Source organism: Epinephelus moara, chromosome 7 (genome assembly GCF_006386435.1).
Source record: "Epinephelus moara isolate mb chromosome 7, YSFRI_EMoa_1.0, whole genome shotgun sequence".
NCBI lineage: Eukaryota > Metazoa > Chordata > Actinopteri > Perciformes > Serranidae > Epinephelus > Epinephelus moara.
The window spans coordinates 40,743,198-40,768,104 of NC_065512.1; the positions used below are offsets into that span (position 1 = coordinate 40,743,198).

Below are 24,907 nucleotides of genomic sequence, written 5' to 3' on the forward strand. Positions count from 1 at the left end.
CTGTTGGTACATAAATAAACAAAAAGAAAGACGTGCGAGAAAAATGCATACGTAAAGGAAAAGACATAAAAACAGTAAAAAGAATGATGAGAATAGATCCAAAACACTGACAGAGTATACTTGGAGTACGAATTGTAATTCTAACAGCTGTGGCTTGTCTCCTCTGTCATTAGTGATGGCAGTGCCTCAGAGGAAACAGGAAGTGACAAAGTCCTCGCCTTTACTGTGTCTCCATCTGGAAAGCTTGTGGCATTGACTGATGACACTAAGAGGCTGGTCCTGTTGCGCTCTGAGCCTTCATGGCAGTGTATCAGCATCAGGTATGACTGAAGCTCTGTCCTCCAGTCACAGCAGCTGCATGTACTCTACTGATACTGATACTGATGCAAGGTGTGTGTGTGTGTGTCAGGTGGGTGGTGAGGAGGTGCACCTCCCTGATGTTCAGCAGGGCTGAGGATGAGCTGCTGGTGACGGACAAATCAGGAGATGTGTACTCCTTCTCAGTGGTGGAGCCACAGAGGGAGGGCGAGCTGAAGATGGGTCACCTGTCCATGTTGCTAGCTCTAGTAAGGAACACCAAGACACAGTAGCACTGGGCAAACAAAATTATCACCACTGTAGTCTGGAGAACTGATAATATCTGTCAGTATAGTGTATTTCCTGTGTCCCTCTTCAGCAGATGCCGTTATTGAAGGTGTTTGTAGGCTTGAAACAAACTTGTTTGTACACCATCATGTGTGGTTTTTACATGAATGCTCTGTACAGCTTCATTCAGACATGACAGGACATTGACATTAGTGGAGGGTTAAATGAGAGTTAAATGATAAGGAGGAAGACGTTTCTGTTCACTTACTGATGGTCTCTAACATACAGCATTGCATAAGAATTAAATGGCAGGATGTTTAGTTGAAATTCTGGTTTTGATTCCTATTTTTTTCACAAGCTGCATGTAAAAGGTTGTGCTAGATTTTCCATGCAGTTGGTGTGAAAATTGAAAACATGGGGAGAAACTGTTGGACAGATTATTTCTTTCACAACACAAGGGGAAAGTAGTTTTAATAGACTGACCTGATAAGAGAAGAATTTATATTTATTTATTTAAAGAATATTTTAGTCTTTTTTTCACAATCCAATTCAAATGTCTGAATATTCCTTAGAATTGAAAGTTCATTGCTCCCTGAAACATTTCATTACTATTATTATTATTAATATCCACTGCTCAAAAAAATAAAGGGAACACATAATCATCACAGTGTAACTCAAAGTCAATCAAACTCCTGGGATATAAACCTGTCCGGTTAGGAAACAATACTGATTGTGAATCAATTTCACCTGCTGTTGTGCAAATTGGACAGACAACAGGTGGAAAGGAGAGGCAATTACCAAGACAACCCCTATTTAGGAATGGTTTTGCAGGTGGTGGCCGCAGACCATTTCCCTCTCTGCATCCTTTCTGGTTGATTCTTGGGTAGTTTTGCATTTTTCCAGTGCCCTCACCACTAGTGGTATCATGAGGCCGTATCCGCAGCCCACAGAAGTTGCTCAGGTAGTGCAGCTACTCCAGGATGACACATCCATACACACAGTGGCCAGAAGGTTTGCTGTGTCTCCCAGCACAGTGTCAAGAGCATGGAGGAGATTCCAGGACACAGGCCAGGACACCTGGAGAGGTGGAGGGGGCAACAACCCAGCAGCTGGACCACTATCTGCGTCTTTGTGCAAGGAGGAACGGGAGGAGCACTGCCAGAGTCCTCCAAAATGATCTCCAGCAAGCCACTTGTGTGCATGTTTCTGCCCAAACTGTCAGAAACAGACTCCATGAGGGTGGCATTAGGGCCCCACGTCCACAAGTGGGGCCTATGCTCACACCCCGGCACCGTGCAGCCTGATTGACATTTGCAAGAGAACACCAATATTGGCAGATTCACCACTGGTGCCCTGTTCTCTTCACAGATGAGAGCAAGTTCACACTGAGCACGTGATAGACGTGACAGAGTCTGGAGATGCCATGGTGAACGTTCTGCTGCCTGCAGCATCCTCCAGCATGACCGGTTTGGTGGTGGGTCAGTGATGGTCTGGGGAGGCATATCCTAGGAGGGCCACACAGACCTCCACGTGCTAGCCAGAGGTACCCTGACTGCTGTTAGGTACTGGGATGAGATCCTCAGACCCACTGTCAGACCATATGCTGGTGCAGTGGGCCCTGGGTTCCTTCTGATGCATGTCAATGCCCGGCCTAATGTGGCTGGAGTGTGTCAGCAGTTCCTGGTTGACGAAGGCATTGATGCTATTGACTGGCCCACCCGTTCCCCAGACCTGAATCCAATCGAGCACCTTTGTAGCATCCATTGTCGCCACATCGCACCACAGACTGTTCAGGAGCTGACTGATGCCCTGATCCAGGTCTGGGAGGAGATCCCCCAGGAGACCATCCGTCGTCTCATCAGGAGCATGCCAAGATGTTATAGGGAATGTATACAGGCACGTGGAGGCCATACACACTACTGAGCCACATTATGAGTTGTCCTGAGGAAATTCACAGAAGTTGGATCAGCCTGTGATCTGATTTTTCCACTTTGATTTTGGGTATGATTCTGAATCCAGTCCTAAATGAATTGATGATTTTGGTTTCCATGGATTGTTCTTACATTATTTTGTCTCAACAAATTACACTATGTAATCAATAAAGATTTTCATCTGGAATATTTCATTCATCGAGATCTGGGATGTGTGATTTAAGTGTTCCCTTTATTTTTTTGAGCAGTTTATTACCAATATATCAGTAGCATAGAATAGTCTACAAAACGTCAATATCGTTTAGTACAATTTCTTTCTTTGTTTTGTAATTAACTTTTTTTATTGATTCCAGACAGCATCATCCCATCCACATCTTACATCTTGTATACATTTTTCCAGATATACAGAACAAACCCATACTCTATACAGGGGAAAGAAAACATAAATAGGCATAAACACACAGTTTAAGTTAAATCCTTATTTTCATTCCCTTTTTTTCCCTGTTGGAGGGTTACAATGAAAATAAACATGTGAACCATGGAAAAAAAAAACAAAAACAAAAAAACAACTTGTAGCATAAATCAAGGGGATCTATAAGGCCCAGTGCCCTTACTGGACAAAGTCTGCTCTCAATGGTGATATAAAATCCACCCAGTTTTTCCAGAAATTGTTAAATTTCTCTGATTGTAGTCTAACCGAGAAAGTCACCTTCTTCATCCTATAAATATTATGCATTACCTCTACCCAATCCTCCATTTTAGGTGCATCCTTTTTTAGCCACTTCTTGGTGATGGCTTTTTTACCTGCCACCAACATTATTCTGAATATATATTTATCCCCTGAACTTGTTATGCCCTGGCTCTCTTTTCCTAAGTACATATCAAATGTAAATGGAAGTTTCACTTTCAAAATTTTCTCCATACTTTTCTTTAAACCCTGCCAATACGGTATAATCTGGGGGCATTCCCGAAAGACATGAAAATGATTGGCTTTATTTTCACCACATAGTCTCCAACATCTCGTCTGCTGGTGAAATAAAATATCTTACTATGGTCTGCCAGCCATATTCCATGGGAGCATGTTGTTTTCCATTGTTGCTCACTGATCTTCTCCCATTCCTCCTCTGATAACATCCTTCCAGCCTCTTTCTCCCACTTTTCTTTTATATATGTTGTATTGTTACCTTTTTAAATTTTCCACTTCTTTATACAATTTTGTGATTAATTTCTTGCCCGGGTCCGATTCATATGCCGAAATAAATACTTTAATAATTCCTGACTCTACCTCAACGTAACTGAACTTTTTTGTAGTTTGTTCCATATAATGCCTCATCTGTAGATATCTGTATAAATCCTGATTGTTTAAGCCATATTGATTTTTTAGATCTTGAAAACTTTTAATAACCGTCTTTTTAAAAAGCTCCCAAAATATTGTTGGTCCCCCGCCCCATCTACTGAACCTCCTATTTGTTGGGTGTAAAATCTGAATCATGTGCAATCCATCGCAGTACCCTACTCTGCTCTGTCAGGCTATTCTTTGATATAATCTCAAACCATATGTTAAGGGATACACCCAGCCATGGATTTAACTCTTCATTAAGATGTTCCCTCAATTTTGCATCATTTATCATGGCCTGTATTGGAATAGTATTTGACGTATGACACTCAATGTCCTTCCATCTTGCTCTGTAGGAAGGATTGCACAGGCTCCACAAAGTTTTTAGTTGTGCAGCCTGATAATAGCTCTTAAGACATGGCAGAGCTAGCCCCCCCTTTAACTTTGGGCAACTGTAGAGTTCTAAATCTTATGCGTGTTTTTTTTCCCCTGCCAAATGTATCTTGAGATGAATTTATCCCACTCTGTAAAGTCTTTGTCTGTTACTTCTACTGGCAAAGTTTTGATTTTCATTTTGTTTTATCCATTGGCTCAGAGGTTCCAAATAAATAGCAAATAGGAGAGGGCTAATTGAACAGCCTTGACGACACCCACGTTCTAGTGTGAAAGAGTTTGAGAGATTTCCATTAATTTTAATCCTGGCTTTGGGTTTATTATATATAGACACGCGCCCAGCCTGTTAAATAGCCTGTAACCATAACAACTGTGTGACACAAACTCAGTGCTTTAGTAATTAAATAATGTCGGGCTCGGTCGGGTTCAGACAGAAATATGCGGCCCATGCCGCACTCTAATGGAAATGCACGTGACATTTTTTTTTTACAGTCTAGGAACCGTTTGCAGGAACCGTTACTCCAAATGTGATGGAACTGGTTCCGGAACCGGAACTTTGGACCCGGTTCCAAAAAAGAACCGGATCCGGATCCCAACCCTAGTCCTGTGTCTGTCTCTGTTTAATAAATCCGGTTTGGTCCTGATGTATTATATCTGGCAAAATTGTTTCTAAGCGTCTGGCTAGGATAGCAGTGAATAATCTGTAGTCTTGATTAAGAACACTAACTGGTCTATAATTAGCATTCCATTTTGTCCTTTCCTTCTTTCGGAATAACCGAAATTAAGGCTTCCCTCCAAGAGTTTGTAATTTCTCCCTCTTTTAGAACCCAGTTAAATGCATTTTTTTAATAGGGGGATCAATGGTTCCCTGGTCCTCTGTCACTCTTGGTAAATAAAATGAATCTAACAATTGGAATATCTGATTGACATTACTTATCTTTGGTTGAGAATATAGATTCTTGTAATATGTTTCAAAACATTTATGTGTCCACTGTCTTATATTTTGTCAAATTATTAAATTAATCCCTAATTTTGTAAATGTTATTAATTGTCATTTGCTTTTTTAATCTATAGGCCAGCAGCTTTGTAGACTTACTTCCTGCTTCGTAATACCTCTGTTTAATGTACATCAACTTTTTTTGAATCTCCTTTGCTAAAATATAATTTATCTCTGTTTTAATCCTTTTGATATCGGTTTATTTTCTCATCCACCTTATTTTTGTGGTCTTTTTCTAGTTTTCTAAGTTGTGATTCTAACTTATTGAGTTTTTCCTGTTTTTGCCTTTTCAAATACGCTGATTTAGCTATTAGTTTCCCTCTAATCACTGCTTTACACGCATCCCACAGCACAGATGTAGACACCACACCTTTATCATTTTCCCTTACATACGTCTGAATTTCTTTAATATATTCCTCCTTCATTTGTCCTTTTAGTACATTTATATTTAACCTCCAAAGTGTTGCTTTTGTTTCTCTTGGCATAGCGAGACTATGGTCTGATATGTCTGTTATTCCAATTTCACATTTTTCAATCCCGTAACTGTCCTTATTGTACATTTAAAAAAATAGTCTATTCTGGAGTATATTGAATGAGGTGCCGAGAAATATGTATAGTCTTTTTCTTAAGGATTTAATTCTCTCCATACATCTATTATCCCCAATTCTGCCATGAATCCTACAAACTTCTTACTAATTGTAGATTTTTGTATTCCGCTGACAGAACAGTCAAGTTATGGGTTTAGTCTGAGATTTAGGTCTCCTCCCCATATCATAATACCTTCCCCCTCTGATACCACCAAATCAAACAACTGCCTGTAAAATATCCAGTCTGACCCTGGGGGGGCATAAACGTATGAAGAATGGTGACAACTCACCCTCTAGTCTCCCCTTGATCAATATATACCTTCTCTGTTTGTCTAATGTTTCTGAAAGTTTTTCAAACGTAATCTTCCCCGATACCACTATGGCCACTCCTCTTCTATGACCTGTTCCATAAGATGAAGAAAATATTTGATTAAACCCATTTCTTTTAAGTTTTTCATGCTCCCTCTCTGATAGGTGCGTCTCCTGCAACATAGCCACTCCCACCCCCTCCTTTCTCATCTTACCTAATATCTTGGACCTTTTAATTGGATTAAGTATCCCATTCACATTATATGAAGCTATTTTCAATAACTTTTTCTGGGTTGCCATATTCACTATTTTCTCCCTTCCTCTGCTCCATACTTACCCCTAATGCTACAAAATTGGCAAACTGCCTTAAACAATACAGAACCAAAAACATCAACATTCACCTAAGAACTGGTGATCCTAAAGAAAACTTCCTTGTGTGGGGTCTGCATTTTGACCCTGAATGAGTCCTGATGGTAAGTCTGCTCTGAGGGATGACCTCTTCCTCCAGGGGGAAGTGGGCCTTAAGTACAATTTCATCCTCCAAAGGTTGTTATTGTGACAGACCTTGTCTGTTCCATCAGACACTTCCTTTGTAGATTGATTGATTATATTGTGTGTGTGTGTCATAAACACAAACATAGGGGCGGCAGTAGCTCAGTCCATAGGGACTTGGGTTGGGAACCAGAGGGTCGCCTGTTCAAGTCCCCCGTCTGGACCAAAAATGTGGAGCGTGGAGTGGTAGCTGGAGAGGTGCCAGTTCACCTCCTGGGCACTGCCGAGGTGTCCCTGAGCAAGGCACTGAACCCCCCAACTGCTCGGAGCACCTGTCATGGGCAGCCCACTCTGACATCTCTCCATTTAGTGCATGTATAGGTCCAGTTTGTGCATGTGTGTGTTCGGACCTGTGTGTAATTGACAACAGAGTGTAAAATTGAATTTCCCCTCGGGGATTAATAAAGTATATAAAATTAAAAAAAAAAAAATATGCCCAACCCTCATGGGTTTACGAGACACCATTACGATATCATTGCAGTGGTCAGTCCAAAATACATGTTATGTTACTGCTCAGTCCTAAACAAAATACTCTGCCTTCTGCTCTTGGCCCAGCAAACAAATTCTGCCATGAAAAAACATCTTGTGTTGAGATTTTTTTTTTTTTGTCAAACTGCTTATCTGCTTGAACTACTGGAAGTACCATCAAATTCTAATTTTCAAGCACTACTCTGATGTTTCAAGTCCATTTTGATCAGGATTTCTTTACATTCTTAAAGTCTTTAAGGGCACTGAATTCGTTCATCTTAAAATTAGGCCTTAATTCATAATATATTGCCTTTAATCAATATTTCAAAAGTCTTGAAAATGCATGAGACATTGGAGGTAAAATTTCATTGTTTTTGTCTGTTGTTGCATTCTAAAATTTCAGAACAATTGGTAACATCTGTCTTTTAACAGAAAACTTACCAAATGCTTATTATATGAACATCACGCACATCAGAATAGCAGAACCAACAACACTCATACTTTGTTTCCAGCCACGGTGCTCAAAGCAGGTGGTCCACTGCCTTCTAGCTAGCTGTTGCTGTACCCTGGACAACATGGGGAAGTGCAATAAAAATTGGCTATTAAACCCAGATTTCATGACATTGTTTAAGCTAGTAAAAGACAATGCATACAAGGCTTGGTTTGTTTTTTAAAAAAAAAAGATATGTTTTTTAAACTCTGTATGATGGGAATCAAGGGAGTGCAGTCCCACACACAGATGGCCTTACTGTGGGCAAGTATTAGTGTACCATTGTCTCAGAATGTGTGTCTGCCTGATTGTCCCCTTCTGCTGTCTTTCAGAGTATGTCACCAGACGACAAGTACATCATCACAGCCGACCGTGATGAGAAGATCAGAGTGAGCTACCTCAGGTCTCCGTACAACATCCAGTCCTTCTGTCTAGGACATCAACAGTGAGTTACTGAATGTACACGAAAGAACCGTGTTGTGTGTGTGTGAGTGTGTGTGTGTGTGTGTGTGTGTGTGTGTGTGTGTGTGTGTGTGTGTGTGTGTGTGTGTGCGCGTGTGTTCTCATTGGGGTATCAGGTTAAGTTTGATTTGATCAATACTGTTCTTGTTTTTCTGTCAGGTTTGTCAGTGCTCTGCTGGTGCCACCAGGTCATCCACACTGGCTGCTGTCTGGATCAGGGGTGTGTGTGCATTTCCCAAAGTTACATTAACACACATATGCATATTCACACAGGCCACTTACTAGTGTGGATGCTTCTGCAGCCACACTATTGATATTCAAATCTTTATTCTTGTTATTTCATCTTCCATATGTTTTTTGGCAACTAACTACTTACTTTCAGCTAGAGACTTTATTCAAACTTTTAATGGGTCACAATAACTTGGTTATTAACTAAGTTATCGCAGTTTTAGTTTTATGCTGTTTTTGGACATTTTCTGCATTTATAATGGGCCTCTATGGGACAGGGCTAGAGCATGTGACATCATCGCTAGAGTGCAGCTTTAAAATATTCAAAAAAAATTCCAACAAGTGGCTCTCATTCCCACAATTTTCACTCTACATACACAAGTTATATCTCAAAATGGAGGAAAATTTGTGCTGGTCGCAAAGCTGTCCCCATGGACTCACTCACACATACACATTTGGCTCAGTGAACTCCAAAGCGAAGGGAGCACCAATTTTTTTCTCATTCACTCCTTTGTAAACTGAGAGGAAAATTTTCTGGAAAACAGCTGAGGGGCACCAGATGTCAAACTTGTGAGTATGATCACATTTTTGACACCACAAACATCACAAAGATATGTGTGCGTTTGGGAGTAGTGTATTTCTCTGGTGGTATGCTAGACTATGATCGGACTCACGGTTTGGGAATAGGAGGGAGGAGTCTGAGAGGTCCCATGTCCATTTAAAAAAAAAACCTCTGCTGAGAGCTGCTTTCTGCCTGTCTTGTCTCTGCTCTCTCAGCTGGCCCTCATTAATCACCATGATAACAACCACTGACACACAAACTCACAGACATGTTGGTGTTGGTGTTTGTGTTTGTGTGTGTGTGTGTGTGTGTGTGTGTGTGTGTAAGTCTAAGTCTTAAATGCAGACATGACAGGAGCAGGATTTCCATTTTAAACAGCATGTAAACATTATCAGTGTTAGCTGTCTAAATACATACAATATTATACTCACATAATGCTCATTAACAATAGTACATGTAGTATGCAGCACTTGTACATATTTTGATTAATCACTTCTTCTACATAACTTCAGCTACAGAAACCAGTTCAAATGTGAAAACGTTCAGCTCTGTAATGATTTTCAGATGTTTGTGGCAATTTGTTTGATATTTCTGCACTTTCAGCATTTTCTTTCATTTCAGCATTCTACTACTAGTAGTAGTAGTACTGCTTCTACTATTTTTCCTGTTCATTTTCTGATTATTTACGACTTATGCATACCTTCAGCTACAGAAACCATTCAAATGCAGTGTGGATGCCGTAGTCTACCGGTAGAGAGAGAGAGCTAAGTAGCGTTGAAGTAGAGTAGACGGCAGGGTTGCCAACTCTCACGCATCTGGCATTTAGATGCTAAATGATGACTAATTAATAGATGCCAATATATCAAGTTAAGCTAGTTAACAAGAATACTAATGTTATTGTTACCTATATTGAATCGCTTGCTAGCTAGTTTGATTCTAGGAAAAAACCCTCTCCTCCTTAATAAGAACTTGTGCAATCTTTATTGCTACAATAGAAAGAGCAGGGTCAGGGAGGAGACAGTGGACCAGAGGCCAGCAAGGATGATCATGCAGGGTCTTCACAGGTGAGGAGCGATTATAACTGGCTGAGAGAAATTATCTATAGCATTAAAGTGACTTTGAGGTTAATTTCTACAGCAATTTCACTACTACTATTCCCAATTCTATTTCGAAATTTTGCTTTCCACATATTTTTTTTAATCTTTATTGCTACAATAGAAAGAGCAGGGTCAGGGAGGAGAAAGTGGACCAGAGGCCAGCAAGGATGATCATGCAGGGTCTTCACAGGTCAGAAGAGAATATAACTGGCTGAGAAAAAATATCTATAGCATAAAAGTGACTTTGTGATTAATTTCCACAGCTCTGTCAAAAGGCATTTGGAGAGCTTTGTAAATGTCAAAAATGAAATGAAATGGCCCAGGTCCAGGCACTCTTAGACTTGCTCTTTAGACTACAATAATACACAAAATGTATTATTATTCCCAAAATAATATTTGTTAGATCTTAATCAAAATATATTCAACCATTTCAACCACAAATTTTGCTTTAAATCCAAAATGGGTCTTGTGTCTACAAAGTAATAGGCTATATGCCACATAGGCAAGTCCTAGTTTCTGGTTTTAACTAGTTCAGTCACTCTGAGCTGAATGCAGGTTCACTTGTGAAGGCCCTGCAAGTCAGAGTGGCTTTGAATGAATGTAGGTATTGCCCATCTCCAGAATGCTACCCCTAAACCCACCAGAATTCAGGAAATCACATCTACCACATCCAAAATTGTCTGGGGGAGGACCCCCAGACCCCCACTATACCACCATTTTCTCTCTCTGTATGATATTGGCATGTAAGGTTTTAGGCCCTATCCATCTCCAGCAGGCGCCCCAAAAATCTGTTAGGATGCGGGGGATTCCAGCAGGCGCCCCAAAAATCTGTTAGGATGCGGGGGATCAGGATCGCATCTACCAAATCAGTTGACAGACAAAAATTTTATGTGTTGGCTTAAACAACGAAATTGTGCTCGGCCCCACTGAATCTCTCCAAGGTTTTTTGAAAAGTTGGCAACCCTGATGCCATTGCTGGGTGCAATACAGTAAAGAATCAGCAAAACTGAGGTAAGTGTGGGTCAATGGGTTATATGCACAGCAGCCATCTTTGACAAAATTATAGATGGACCTCTTTCGAGGACGATTGACAAAGATTGCTGCTGTGCAAAAGATGTACACCCCTACCCCAGGTTTCAGGTTTCAGGCTCAGGAAAATTTTTCACTTTAAGCCCTGCAAATGTCAAAATGTTCAGCTCTTTAAGGACATTCATACTTTATTTTTTTTCTACTTTATATGCTATTTAAAGTATGAACTACTGCTACTACTGCTAACTCTACATCTACTAGTAGTAGCACTGCTTCTACTACTTCTGTACATTTTTTGAATTATCACTACTTCTACATACCTTCAGCTACAGAAACCATTCGAATGTCAAAGTTCAGCTTTGTTAGGATTTTCAGATGTTTGTGGCAATTTGTTTGATATTTCTGCATTTTCAGCATTTTGTTTCATTTCAGCATTCAGCATCCACATACATGTTCCCCAGGAAATGCATTTTCTAGTTAATAATATGAGCTTCATGTTCTTCATTTTAGTCTGGAGTCAATTAGGTTCTGGAAATGTGACTCATGGGTTTTGCACCTGTTGGATGATTTCTGATTTTCTTTTGACATGGACAGGCACACCTTGGCAGTGTCCAGGAGGTGAACTTCTCCAGCTACCAGTCCACACTTCATATTTTGGTCCAGGTTGGGATTTGAACCGGCGACCCTCCGGTTCCCAAGCCAAGTCCCTATGGGCTGAGCTGCTGCCGTCCAACTGTATCTGTAACTGTAATCAATTCAATCAATCAGTCAATCAATTTTATTGATAAAGCCCAATATCACAAATCACAATTTGCCTCACAGGGCTTTACAGCACACAGGGCTTTACAGCATACGACATCCCTCTGTCCTTAGGACCCTTGCAGCGGATAAGGAAAAACTTCCCCAAAAAACCCTGTAACTGTAGTGGTTCTGGTTCTGTAGGATTTCAGGGTCAGGTGCAAAACAGCACTGAGCTGCTGCTTTGTCACTAAACCAAATGATAAAGAATCAGCAGACTTTAGTAAAGATTTGCATGTTATTTAGTGTTGGCAAAGGTTTGTGCTTAGTTCTGTGTGCATCTCAACATGTCTTCCATGTTTTATGCCTCCGCACCAGCGATAGTCGTGGCTGGAGGCATTATGTTTTTAGATTGTCTGTCTCATTATCATGAACACGATATCTCAGGAACGCCTTGAGGGAATTTATTTAAAATTTAGCACAAACATCCACTTTGACTTAAGAATGAACTGATCAGAATTTGAAGGTCAGAGGTCAAGGTCACTGTGACTGAACAAAACATGTTTTTTGCCATAACTCAAGAATTCATATGCTAATCATGACAAAATTTCACACAAATGTCTGATAGGATAAAATGATGAATTGGTGACATTTTATATCCAAAGGGTCAAAGGTCAACTTTGCTGTGACATCATGATGTTCTGCAAAAGCCCTTTTTTGGCCGTTATTCAACATCATAATTCACAACGCAAGGGGAGACATTCAGTCAGATACTGAATTGGTGACACTCATCTTGGATATCCACCTTGAAACTGTGCTGATTGGATAGATCTTCTGTGCTGCCAGGCGGGAGATGTGTGTGAAGCATCCATGTTTTCCCAGACATGGATGTAAACTGTAACTGCATCTTGACGGGTGTGCAAAGGTATACTACCACGAGTAAATATAAATAAATGTAAACCCTCCACATTATGACAACAACAAAAGTTAACAAATAATATGACATCTCAAAAAAAGATAAATTGCTGGAGTATTAATTTTCTAGATCAAAGTACTGCCAAATCGCGCTGGTTTTGCGACAGGAAATCTTCAATTTCCCACTGTCCTGTTTTAAAACTCCAATCTATTTGAGCATTACCGCTGGGAGGGGGACTGCTGTCTGATGGCTCTGTAGCACCCATTAGTGGCGGGCGGCTGCATGACAGTTAAGCAGCCTTGTACATGAATAAAAACTTAATAGGTTTAACCGACTAATATTTCTGGTGCCGACTTCCGAGGTGGCGGATGTTTAATCGTTTAGACATCTAATCGTGTGCATCCCTAATATTTACCAGTCTGGTTTTAGAGTTAACCACAGTACCACAGTTAACCCCTGCCCTAGTCAGAGTTGTTAATAATCTTAAAATTAGCACTGACAATCATAAAGTTTCTGTTCTGGTACTTTACAACCTCAGTAAAGCATTCAACACTGTGGACCATGTTATTCTTCCTCTGCTCCTTGAACATTGTGTAGGCCTTAAAGGCACTGTTCTAAACTGGTTTTCTTCATATCTCTCAGGAAGATCATTCTCTGTGCTTATCAGTAATTGTAAATCTGATGAGGTTGGCATTCCGTATGGAGTCCCTCAGGGGTCAATTCTACGTCCTTTGTTGTTTAAATTGTACATGCTTTCGCTTGGGTCCATAATACAGCAATATATTATTTCATATCAATCATATGCCGATGACACACAGTTATATGTATATATATATATATATATATATATATATATATATATATATATATATATATATCTGTGTCCACCACCAACCTTAGCTGATAAATGATCTCATACAGTCTGATAGATATCAGACTTTGGATGGTGAATGAAATTCAATCTTTGTTAACTTCCCTGTCTGTAAAATCATGTGAGCATGTCAAAAACTTGGGTGTGATTTTAGACGCTGAACTTAACTGCTAGAAGCACATCTCTAATATTTCTAAGACTGTCTTTTATCACCTCAGAAATATATCAGAAGTTAGATGCTTCTTGTGTCAGTCAGATTCTGAAAAGAAAGCTGGTTCACGCTTTTATTTCCAGTAGCCTGGGTTACTGTTATACACTTTTTGCTGGACTGACAAAGCAGACATTAAATAAACTCTAGCTTATTCACAATGCAGCAGCCAGAATCTTAACAAAAACAAAAGGGTCTGACAACATAACTCCTATTTTATCGTCTCTTCACTGGCTCCAAATACAACAAATAATTGATTTTAAAATACTCACACACCAGAGAGATCCCGTCAACAAATAAAGGTCTGTTCATTGTATCTAAAATCAACTCTGAATCAGCTCATGGTGCTTGTAGTCATTATGGTCCTACTCTCTGGAATTCTCTTCCACATGAACTACGGTCTGCTACAACAGTGTTCTTTTAATAGCAAACTAAAAATGTATCTCTTTTCACAAGCTTTTAGTAAGGTTTTTAAGTGTATTTTTATTTGTTTAAGGAATTAGTATTATTGTTATTATCTCCCCTTTTTTAAGAATAATGATAGTAGTAGCCTCTTATTTTGTTTGTTTTTATCATGTCCTGCTTTCTTTTATATATGTAATACTTTACTATCTTACATGATATTTTATGTTTCTCATGTATGAGAATTGAGGTTACGCATATCATATGAAATGTGCTATATAAATAAAATTGACTTGACACAGTCTCCATCTCTGTAGAGAGGTGGCAGAGTTGGTATGGGTGGAAATCATACTTATCACCAGATTGTTCAAATCAGATTAATAAACCAAAGCCATGTAAACAGTTGATTTTTTGACAAGGAAACATAAACGTCAAATCAGAAAAAAATTGTAATAATGTACCATGACACAAGTTTGTATTTTAATGCAGCAAAGATTGACAGTAACTTGAAACTTTGCTGTTTCTTGTATTTTTTTGTACTCTTTTTGCATGCCTAGTTTGTTTTACGTTTTTAAATTTTGAAATCTTTAATCTGACTCTTTCCCCTTGACTGCTGTAACACTGGAATTTCTCAGTTGTGGGATCAATAAAGGTGTATCTTATCTTATCTCTTATCTTAACATGATGTCAAAGCTGATACGAGCTTCCATCAGGGACAGTTATAATCAATGTACAGTTGAGATTCAGTGTAATGTGAAGTGTGTTTGTGTTTGTCAGGATGGGACCATAAAGCTGTGGGAGTATGAGTCAGGCCGTAAGCTGCAGAGCTGGGACCTCAAAGAGCTTGAAGAGACCCCGAACTCTGAGGCTGACAAACGGAAGGTAACCATATTGGTAACAACAGCATGTTATACCCTATCAACAAGGCTGTGGCATGTCCTAATGACTTTGGTGATTTCTTGACCGTTCGTCCGTCCATCCATCCAGCTATAACATTAGCTTCAGCTAGAGTTAAGAATGTGTTTTGCACAACACAGAGACTTGTATAGTGTAGTCCGGTGAGAAAGGGATCACTATGGAAAGGAGGACTAATGATAGTGACCACTAACTCCTAACATACATTTGTCGTGTGAGTATTCAGTTAGGATAGAAAAAAAAAAGAATTCAACCAAAACACACTCAAAGGCTGGTGCAGGTTTTTATCTCACAACCACCATAGTTGCATAGGTTTATACAAGATGAGACCATCAAAGGTATAAAGTTGTAATTGAACAAATATTATTAGTATTATTATTGTTATTATTGAGGGTATCCACTCTAGGTGAGCAGGATCTCACATCAATGAACTGTCTTATAGAAGTGATCAGTTTTCTCCAGAGTGGCTGTACATTGTCCCCAATTCCAGAGGATATCAATAGATGTCTCCCTCTCTCTCTGTGTGACATTCTTCAGCAGTTTATTCATGGCTTCTCGGCTGTACTCTTTTTAAGCCCCTCAGTGGCTTGTAAATAAAACCCCCCATCTCCAGGGCACCAAATACAGACATCTGATCCAACCAAAATTAAATTCAGGGTAATTGATTTCCAAATGTAATAAAATATCCACAAAATGATAAATGAACTATTTGAAAATGTAATTTGTTAAGTCTGAAAGGTTAATATTCTTTCTTTATCTTATTATTCCCTACCTTTGTGTCCTACCTGGATCTAGTACCAACATGCAGGCCTGTGTGAGAAGGGAATGTCTAAAAGAAGGAAAAGTATTAATGTGCAAGTGAACAGGTGTTACTTTCTGTTTTTGGTTTGGTCTTGTCACATTACTTTGTTTTGTCAGCTTGGGAAACTCTGCTTTATTCTCATTCATATAGTCCTTAAAAATTGATGTAGCATATCATCACAATATTTTTGTGTGGCAATATGATATCGTCACACACTGCCAAGTATTGATTTTTTAATTATGTAAGTTATTAATATTATAAATACAAATGAAACTTCTGGTAGCCTACTAGAATAATATAATCAATTGCTTTTTCGGGGTGCAATAGATATATTTTGCTGCTCCAAAAAAAAGGCTGAGGTGAGATAAACTTTATCTTATTAGACAAAACAGATGTTAAAGTTTTCCTTTGGGGACACAATTTACAGTTGAAAAAAGGTAATAAATCGCGATATATCACAATATATGTTATCGCAATACTCAGCATATTGCAACATATTTAAAGTTGTAATAAAATTTTATTGTGACTTAAGTGTGATTCCCAGTCCTAGTAAACATGCATATGTGCAGCTAGCCAGTTTGGGCAGATGGTTTATAAAGTAACAAAGCAGCCTTCAAAGTAAGTTGTTAATAACTTAAGAAAATAATATGTGCAGTAGTTCATCTTCCACCTTCTTTTCCCCTCTCTTAGTCAGTCTTTCTTTCTCTCAATCTCACACACACACATATAAATATCACAGCACTCAGTCCTTGTCTTTGTCTTTTTTTCAGTCCTGACAGTAGTGCTACAATAATGCATAAAATTGGCTCTGTGTGTGTGTGTGTGTGTGTGTGTGTGTGTGTGCACGTGCGTGTGCGTGCGTGCGCGTGTTATTAATGGACATTGCTGGGAGGGTTACTTATAAAACATATTCCACTACAGATTGCTGATTACATGCTCTAAAATTATATTTATACTATATTTTAAATACTTTGGATTATTTTTGAAGTACTTCAAAATCATCTTGCTGAGCTCATTTGTCAGGTCTTATATTTTCATACCAAAAACACCCAACAGTGTCCTGGCTGTCCATCTCCTCTCACATTAGCCCCTTTTCCACCAACATTTCCAGGAACTTTTTTTTTACCAGGAATGTATTTACCTGGGTAAAATAATTCCTGGTAATCTGTGTGGTTTGCGTTTCCACCGCACCTCAAAGTTACGGAAAATGTAATGAAATTGGCGTGATGACGTAGATGATTCGGCATGTGCCCTGTATTTAGCTCCGCCAGCTTGACTGGTTACATGTCGGTGTGGGAAGAGGGGGGGCTGTTTCTTTCAGCCAGCAGCTCAGTTTAAAAGTATTTTAAGATAAGTGTCAAACTAAGTTAGTCTACATACAGACAGCTGTCATTTGAGCTCATTAGTAACAATTCACTATCAGCCGAACTAGCGTGCTGTGCTTGTGTAAGACATAAAGTTAGTGTCGGTGGATGAGAGACTGTGGATGGAGCATATTGAATATCTCTGTCTACATGTTTACATGTTCATGCTTACTGAACACATGTATTGATAAAGTACTGGCTTCTTACTCGCTAAGGGTTAATGTCACTTAAAGTAACTAGTGTAGCTGCCGCCAACTCGAGTCATTTTTGAGTTATCTTCACTTCGTTTCCACTGCGGCCGCTCGGCTGTTCACCGATTACCGTGTCGTATAGGCGTGTGTGTGTATGTGGAGGAGTTTAGCGCCGGCACAAAAGAACCGATACCGTTAGCGCTTAACAATAGTACGGTCTTTAATGATTTAGCTCCGGGGCTAATTTAATACCGGGTTTTGGTACCCATCCTTAATCAAAACACAAACGAAGTGAAGCCTGTAGAAATGAAACAAAGTTTACAGCGGCTGCCCGTACCAGGAAGTGCGGAACGCTGCAAGTCCACCAATCAGCGTTTCTCGGCACGCAGCCCTGCCCCTCAAGAATTCCAGGTAATCTGAAAAGTCCTACCCCCCTACTAGGTACTTTTTTCAGGGAAAGTTTGGGTTGAGGAAAAGTTTTTTTTCCCCCAGGTAATTTAGGCTTTTCAAAAGCCCGGGTAAATGATAAAAGTTCCTGCGGTGGAAAAGGGGCTATTGTTGTGTGCCAGGTGCACTGCTTACAGTTTTTATAATCAGTTTATGGGAAGTTTGCACCTCATCTCTGTCTACATTAAATCTGTTAAATACTTCTGTTCAGTCATGTAAACAATCCACATAGGCTATCAACAGCGTACTCGACAGGAGTTGTAACCACTTAAAAGTTGGGCAAGTACTTGCTCTCTCTCTGTGTTTGTACTTTTTAAACAGATAACAATGGATTTACAATTTATATTGTGATATTTACTGGAAATTACATAAAATATAGCCAACAGCAAGGAGATAATTATTACCAGAAACTTTAAGCTCCCCGGTGATCTCCCTCCAGACAGCTGACACCTTATTTAGGTTTCTGCAGTTAAATGAGGAAGTGTTGTGTCGATAACTCCTCATTTCAAATACATTAATCAGCTGTTCCTCGCCCACCACAGACCCTTCAAAGTTAGCAACAGGAATTAATAGAAATGGGGCTTCTGAAAAAATTCAGCTCAGATCAGCAGTGTTGCATCACTTGCTGCCAGTCAGAACATTCCAATAGAAAACAGTGCAATCAAACTGATGCTCCTCCCATCACATTCAGTTGGGACACAGTGTTGGAACAAATAAAACAAAACACAGTAATACTTTCAAGTAATCTATTTTTTAAGACAGTAACTGTATTTAGAATACCACCAATTTAAACTATAGTGGAATACAGTTACTCATATTTTTTTATTTTTGATATTTCATATTATTGTAGCGCAGTGTGGTGACACAGACAGAAAATATGTTTTAAAAAAGTGATCACTGTTAAATGACTGTGATTCTGTGTGCGAGTCTGTTTATATACTGTAAATGATAATTTAGAACTTTTTCAGCTGTTGTCTTTACTTCATTACTCCACTTACTCATAAATATGATCCAGAAATATATTCTCCCTAAAAGTCACGTGATTCTGACAATACTGATACACGTGTTTAAAACTGTCCAACAACATGCCAAAATGATCACAGTAACTGAAACCTCTTCACTCTGCTGAGGGTTAATGATGATCACGTGGGGACACTTGTTAGCCTGTTCCAATGGGTGTTCACTGAATGCTTGGGAGGACTCTTGCCTTGCCTCTGGCAAGGAAGGATCCTTGAACCCTGAGAAACACCCACTGTCTGTCTTTGTTTTATTTCCCAGAAGCCAACTGTGTGCAGAATCACCAGCTCTCTCGATGGTTGCCATGTAGCAGTTCAGTGTGAAAGGTGAGTATGTATTTTCAGAGCACTCTGTACAAACATGTAACAGGGTTATTTGTTGTGATGCTGCCTTGGCCATTGTTATCGGACTTAGTTGTTGCCTGTGTGTTGCCTGTCTACATGTTTCGCTCTGTATGAAGTGCAAATGGAGAAAGGGTTAGTGGAACAGCATGAGACTGTTGGCAGGACTGTATAATGCAGCACCACATGCATGCAGGTGTGCGTGTGCCACATGATCTAAGTGCATGAGATGCAATACATCATTCCTCATAAAAGCATTTTTTCATAGCCGAGGTACTGTATATTAGTAGATATTATTTTGTGTTGCATAAACACACAATGTAACCAAAGTTTTTAACAAATCCATTAAACTATTGTTGGGTTTTGTTATGCGTTGCTGGAAGCGTTATGCTTTGGGGTTGTCTGTCCATCCCATTCTTGTGAACACCATATCTCAAGAACGCCTCAAGAGATTTTTTTTTTATATATATATAAAAATGGCACAACTGCCCAGTTGGATCATAATGAACTGATAAGATTTTGGTTGTCATAGGTATGGATCGGTATCGTTAAGGTTTTATCTATACTACTACTTTTATTGATACTCGATTCGGTACTTTATTGGTCCTCTTATTGGTTCTTTTTCATTTCTAAATAATTGCTTTTTAGAAAACATTAATTTAAAAAAAGAATAAATTCAGAACAGGATTATTGAATATTTTAAATAGAACAAATTGTTGTTTCTAGAGCAGCAATAGTAATTTTTACAACAGCAAAGTCAGTAGAAAAATAATCCTGACATGACAATACTGAGTGAAGTTTAGTTTTTATCAGTCACTGTAAGTCAGTCCTGCTGTCCTGTCCTCTGTCCTGCTCCCTCTCTGCTGATGTGATTCACTGCGTGCAGGTTAACATTAGCACTGGTAGAGAGAGGAGAGATTGTTTGCATCAGCCAGCAACTAAGTTTAAAAGTATTTGCCCAATTTTAAGATAAGTGTCAAACAAGGTTAGTAACGAGCGTAGCTGCTGTCAACTCAATAATTTTCAAGTTCTCTTCACTTCGTTTCCACCGTGGCCACTCGGCTGTTCACCGACTACCATGTTGTGCAGGTGCGTGTGTGTGTATGTGGAGGAGGTCAGCCTCGGCACAGAGCGCAGATGAGAGGCTGCAGGATGATAATGAGTTAAACCAAAATGTGTAAAAGTACCGATAAAAGAACCGATGACATCAGAGCTAATTTAGTACCCGGTTTCAGTACCTATCCCTAGTCATAGGTCATAGGTCGAGGTCAGTGTGACCTCGCCTGTTTCATTCTCATGAACATAGCTCAAGAACGTCTTGAAGGAATTTCCTCAAATTTGGCAAAAAGGTCTACTGTATCTCAACAATGAACTTACTAGAATTCAGTGGTCAAGGTCAGTGTGACCTCACAAAACATGTTTTTGGCCATAACTCAAGAAATTCTTACACTAATTATGACAAAACTTCACACAAATGTCTAATAGGATAAAATAATAGTGATGACATTTTATATTCAAAAGGTCAAAGGTCAACTTATCTGTGACATTGTCATGTTCTGAAAATACACTCCTGGGCCCGTATTCACAAAGATTCTCCGAGTCCTCTCAGAGAGCTCCTAACTTAGCTTAAAAATTCCTAGCAAGGAATCTTAGCTTAAGAGTGATTCAGGAAGTTTCTGAGAGCAACTCTGAGCAAGGAGGGGACAGAAACTTTTATCTTAGTGAGGAGGTGTGGTTGACCCCGTTGCTAGGTATGACGCAGTCTTCTAAAAGCTGTGATTGGTTGTTACAAAAAGGAAAAAAGAAAAAAAGAAAGAAAAAAAAACAAATGCGCTCCTAATAATGAATGGACAGTGAAATCAACCGATCATAGAACTTAGACTGTATTAAGAAATGTGTAATCGTGAAAATAATTTTATGTCATGATGATGAAACTCAGCAAAATGAAATGAATTGTTACACAGCTTCAAAATGTTTGAACGTACCTCATTCACATGCCAATTATTATATTGATTTGCTTATTGCTATGTTTACTCGCCATGCTGGTAATTTTACTACTTAATCTATTTGATATTAATGGTGGACGCAGACTCAGCTGTCAGCAATTACTGTGATTGCTGGCCTCCTTGTAAAAAGCGGTTTGATTTGGCAGAATGACCAAAACAACGAATGAAATGGAGAAAAAAAGAACGAGAAAGCCGAACTGGACAGAAGAGCAGTGCCTGCTGTCGGCACAGCTCGTGGAGGAGAACAAAGGAGTTTTAAGAGGGAAATTCGGTCCCGGGATCACGGCACAAGGGAAGAGGCAGACTTGGGAGCGCATTGCCCGACAAATTAATGCGTCGTTCCCTCTCCTTTTACGCACAAGCGATGAGTGTGAGAAGCGCTGGTACGTGCTGCAATCCAAAGCGGGCATTATTGCGTTACTACGCTGGGTGGGAAAAGTAAGCTCATTCCTGATGAGGTCAAACAATTATCCCTGCACGATCAAGCCAGTAGCGTCTTATTAAATCACTGTTGTTCAATATACGGAGAATATCTCTCCTTCCTCTCTGTCTTTCCGCCATCTTCTCTGTTTAAGACACTCTTAGGCTTCTTAAAAGTCCTCCTCCTTTCACCTTAGGAGCTCTCTTAAGGCCTAAGATGCTTTGTGAATAACTTTTATCTTACTAAGGGAAAATTCTAAGAAAAATCTTAGGAGTTCTAAGATTTTTCTTAGAATGACATCACTAAGAGCTACTTTTAGTCTTAGGATTCTTAATGAATACGGGCCCTGGCCATTATTCACCATCATATTTCAGGAACAGAAGGGGAGACATTTGGTCTGATACTGAATTGGTGACACTGCAATTGAAACTGTGCTTACTGTATAGATCTTCTGTGTGTGAAGAATCTATGCTTTCACAGACATGGATATGTAAACTACAGGAGGAACTTCACTGGTGTGCAAAAGCATACAGCCACAAGGTGGTAATTCTAGTTTAAATTAAATGACTGATATATCTTTGCTAATAATATGTTGGATGCATATTAATATGTATTTTCAAACATGTTTTAATCAAAAACATAATTAAAACTTAAATTAATAAACAATAGTTTGGTGGCCCCTCTGCAGTAACTCTGAGGACTCCCTGAGGGATGCAGACCCCCTGTTGAAGACCCAGGGAATAAAGCAACTAGTCATAATTATTAAGTGGGACATGATATTTTCTCCTTGCAGGAAAAAGATAGGATCTAGTCAAGAGTTTAATCCTATTGTTGAGCTGAAAACATCACTATGTAATATTTCCTCACATTTGTTCTTACAGAATGAATTTATGCATGTAGTCCCAAAAGTCTCTTATGTGCTGAATATTACAAGTTCAGCAGCAGAGGGCTTTCCTCTGCACTCCATTGCTCTGCAGACACATCTGGCAGTTATTTCTGACAGGCTTAGTGAATATACGCCACATGTCTTGTCATTTGTTGATATGTGTTGTTTATATTGGCAGAGGTGATTTATTGTCAGACTATGGTCCACGTTAAATTAAGAACTCGTGATATAGTCGAACCTTCAGCAGTGCATCATTTTCTATGAACTTTGCAAATTAAAATATCTGCTGTAAATAAAGGAGTCGCATTAATGTATAGTGAAAAATAGTAAAGCCTTACAAAATTAGCAAAATCATCTAAACTAAACTTAATTTCAGTACTTAAGAAAATGTGCTGGATTACTTTTCACCTCTAAACATCAGTACTGCAGATCACAGAATGACAAAAAAAGGGATTTAAAAATGTAAATCAGAGACTGATAACCCTGTAGAAGTGAATTTATTTCTTGCAGAAGGAATGTGTGAACATGGTAATAGTTCTTCATCAGTCACTGAATGGATCTGCTCTCTAGCACTGAGTTAGTTCTATACAGCATGTCACTTTGAACATTTTTATTTCAGTTCCAAACCATTATAGTTGCTGTGACAGGATACCCCCTCTGAAGGCTGCTTTTAACTTTGACATGACAGCAGCACCTCGGCTGGTGTAAAGCTATTTTTGCTTCTGATCTTTAAATGTATTTTTGGACCTATAGAAGTACAAGGTCAGTGTGGAGCTGTAAAGTATATATTGCACATGTAGGGGGCACTTAAAGTAGGTCAGAGGCAAAGAGGAGCACAAAGAAAAGACATCACTTCCATCAATGTTTCACATTCAGATTTGGTCTCCTTAAACAGTAATGGATCAACCCAGTGATCGGCTGATCAGTTAGATGTTTCCTGTGTGTCCTCAGAGTGTCCACGGTTCAGTTTTTCAGTCTGGACCAGGAGGGTGAAGAGAAGCTTGTGCCACACAGCAGGCTCTCCCTGCCCCACTGTCCACAAGACATGACCTTTGACCCGGAAGGCCGGCTCTGGGTGGTGATGGACTCCAGTGATGTACCACTCCAAATTTACACACACAGAAGAGACTCCTGGGAGGTACAGTGTGATACATTCGTACACATTCACATACTGGGGGTAGCTTTTATTTTTTTCCTTCTGTGTCAAACTCAAGCAGATAACACATGAGAAGGTCTGTTTAAAGATATTGGAACTTACATATTATCTACATTTACCCACAGTGGACAGTCAGTCAGATTTGCACTGTAACACAGCATAATGAGACTGCTGGATAGCTAAGAAGAAGAAGAATCGGTAACTGTGATTTTAAACAGTGGTTTTCTTAGCCCTCTTTGATAAACATTGAAGGCAGTGAGCACAGGGATAGCCATTTTCACTGTGACCAGGCTGCATTAGGCTACACATATCAGTATAAAGCTGTGTTCACACCGGACCTGTTGTTTTTTTTTCGCTGTCGCTCAGTTCGCCCCTTTGATATCGCTTCATCACTCAGTTGCAATTGCTCGTCAATGTGGCAGAAATCAACAGACTCGCTTTTTCATGTCATTGAAGCAATCAGGGTATTTCTGGGCTTGACTGTCATGACATGTCAGCTTCATTAAAAGTATAGCTGCAAATTAAAAGCAACAATAGATGTAAAAACACACAGAGACAATACATCTGAACATTTATACCTCCGACCGCAGCAGCGGCTGAAAATTATACTTTTTTTTGTTGTTTTTTAAAGATATTTTTTTGGGCAAGTAAGCGTGAAGGGGGGAGAGAGAGAGGGGGGTGACATGCAGCAAAGTGGCACAGGCTGGATTCGAACCCAGGCCGCTGCGGCAACAGCCTTGTACATGGGGCGCCTGCTCTACCACTAAGCCACCGATGCCCCAGAAAATTATACATTTTGATACATACAGGTATACATATTGCAAAACTCTGTAAAAGTACACCAAAGCATACATTTTCTTTTCCAAATATTTATTTGAAAACGAAACCATTCATACGGTCAATAAAAAACCATTTTGTTAATAATAAAAAACGAATGTAATCTCAACAGTGACCGCGCCAGCCGTGTGTGTGTGTGTGTGTGTGTGTGTGTGTGTGTGTGTGTGTTTGTTAGTATGTCAGAGAGGAGGAGTATCAATAAAAAAAAAGTTTCCACTAATTATTTCGGTGTTTTTTTTTTTATTCTTAAGGTTTTTTCATTAAAATGCGTAATATAGCCAACAATATTATAGACCAAAAGTTAATCTAATTTATTATTGTAGAATGTATTTAGCAAATCACCACTTTCAACTGGAGACACAG

General features: G+C 39.3%; 1 protein-coding gene across 3 annotated transcripts in view; it reads left to right on the forward strand.

Moving 5' to 3' along the window:
• Positions 1-24,907, forward strand: part of wdr4 (WD repeat domain 4) — a 40,617-nt gene that overhangs the window by 4,549 nt on the left and 11,161 nt on the right. For all 3 annotated transcript variants that reach the window (XR_007570207.1, XR_007570208.1, XM_050048341.1), the window contains exons 3-9: positions 174-320; positions 410-566; positions 7,981-8,093; positions 8,270-8,330; positions 14,939-15,043; positions 19,159-19,223; positions 23,503-23,689. Coding sequence is in view for 1 of the 3 variants with exons in the window: in XM_050048341.1 (XP_049904298.1) it covers positions 174-320; positions 410-566; positions 7,981-8,093; positions 8,270-8,330; positions 14,939-15,043; positions 19,159-19,223; positions 23,503-23,689 (835 nt within the window). In the remaining 2 variants the exon portion in view is untranslated. The remainder of the gene's footprint in view (positions 1-173; positions 321-409; positions 567-7,980; positions 8,094-8,269; positions 8,331-14,938; positions 15,044-19,158; positions 19,224-23,502; positions 23,690-24,907) is intronic.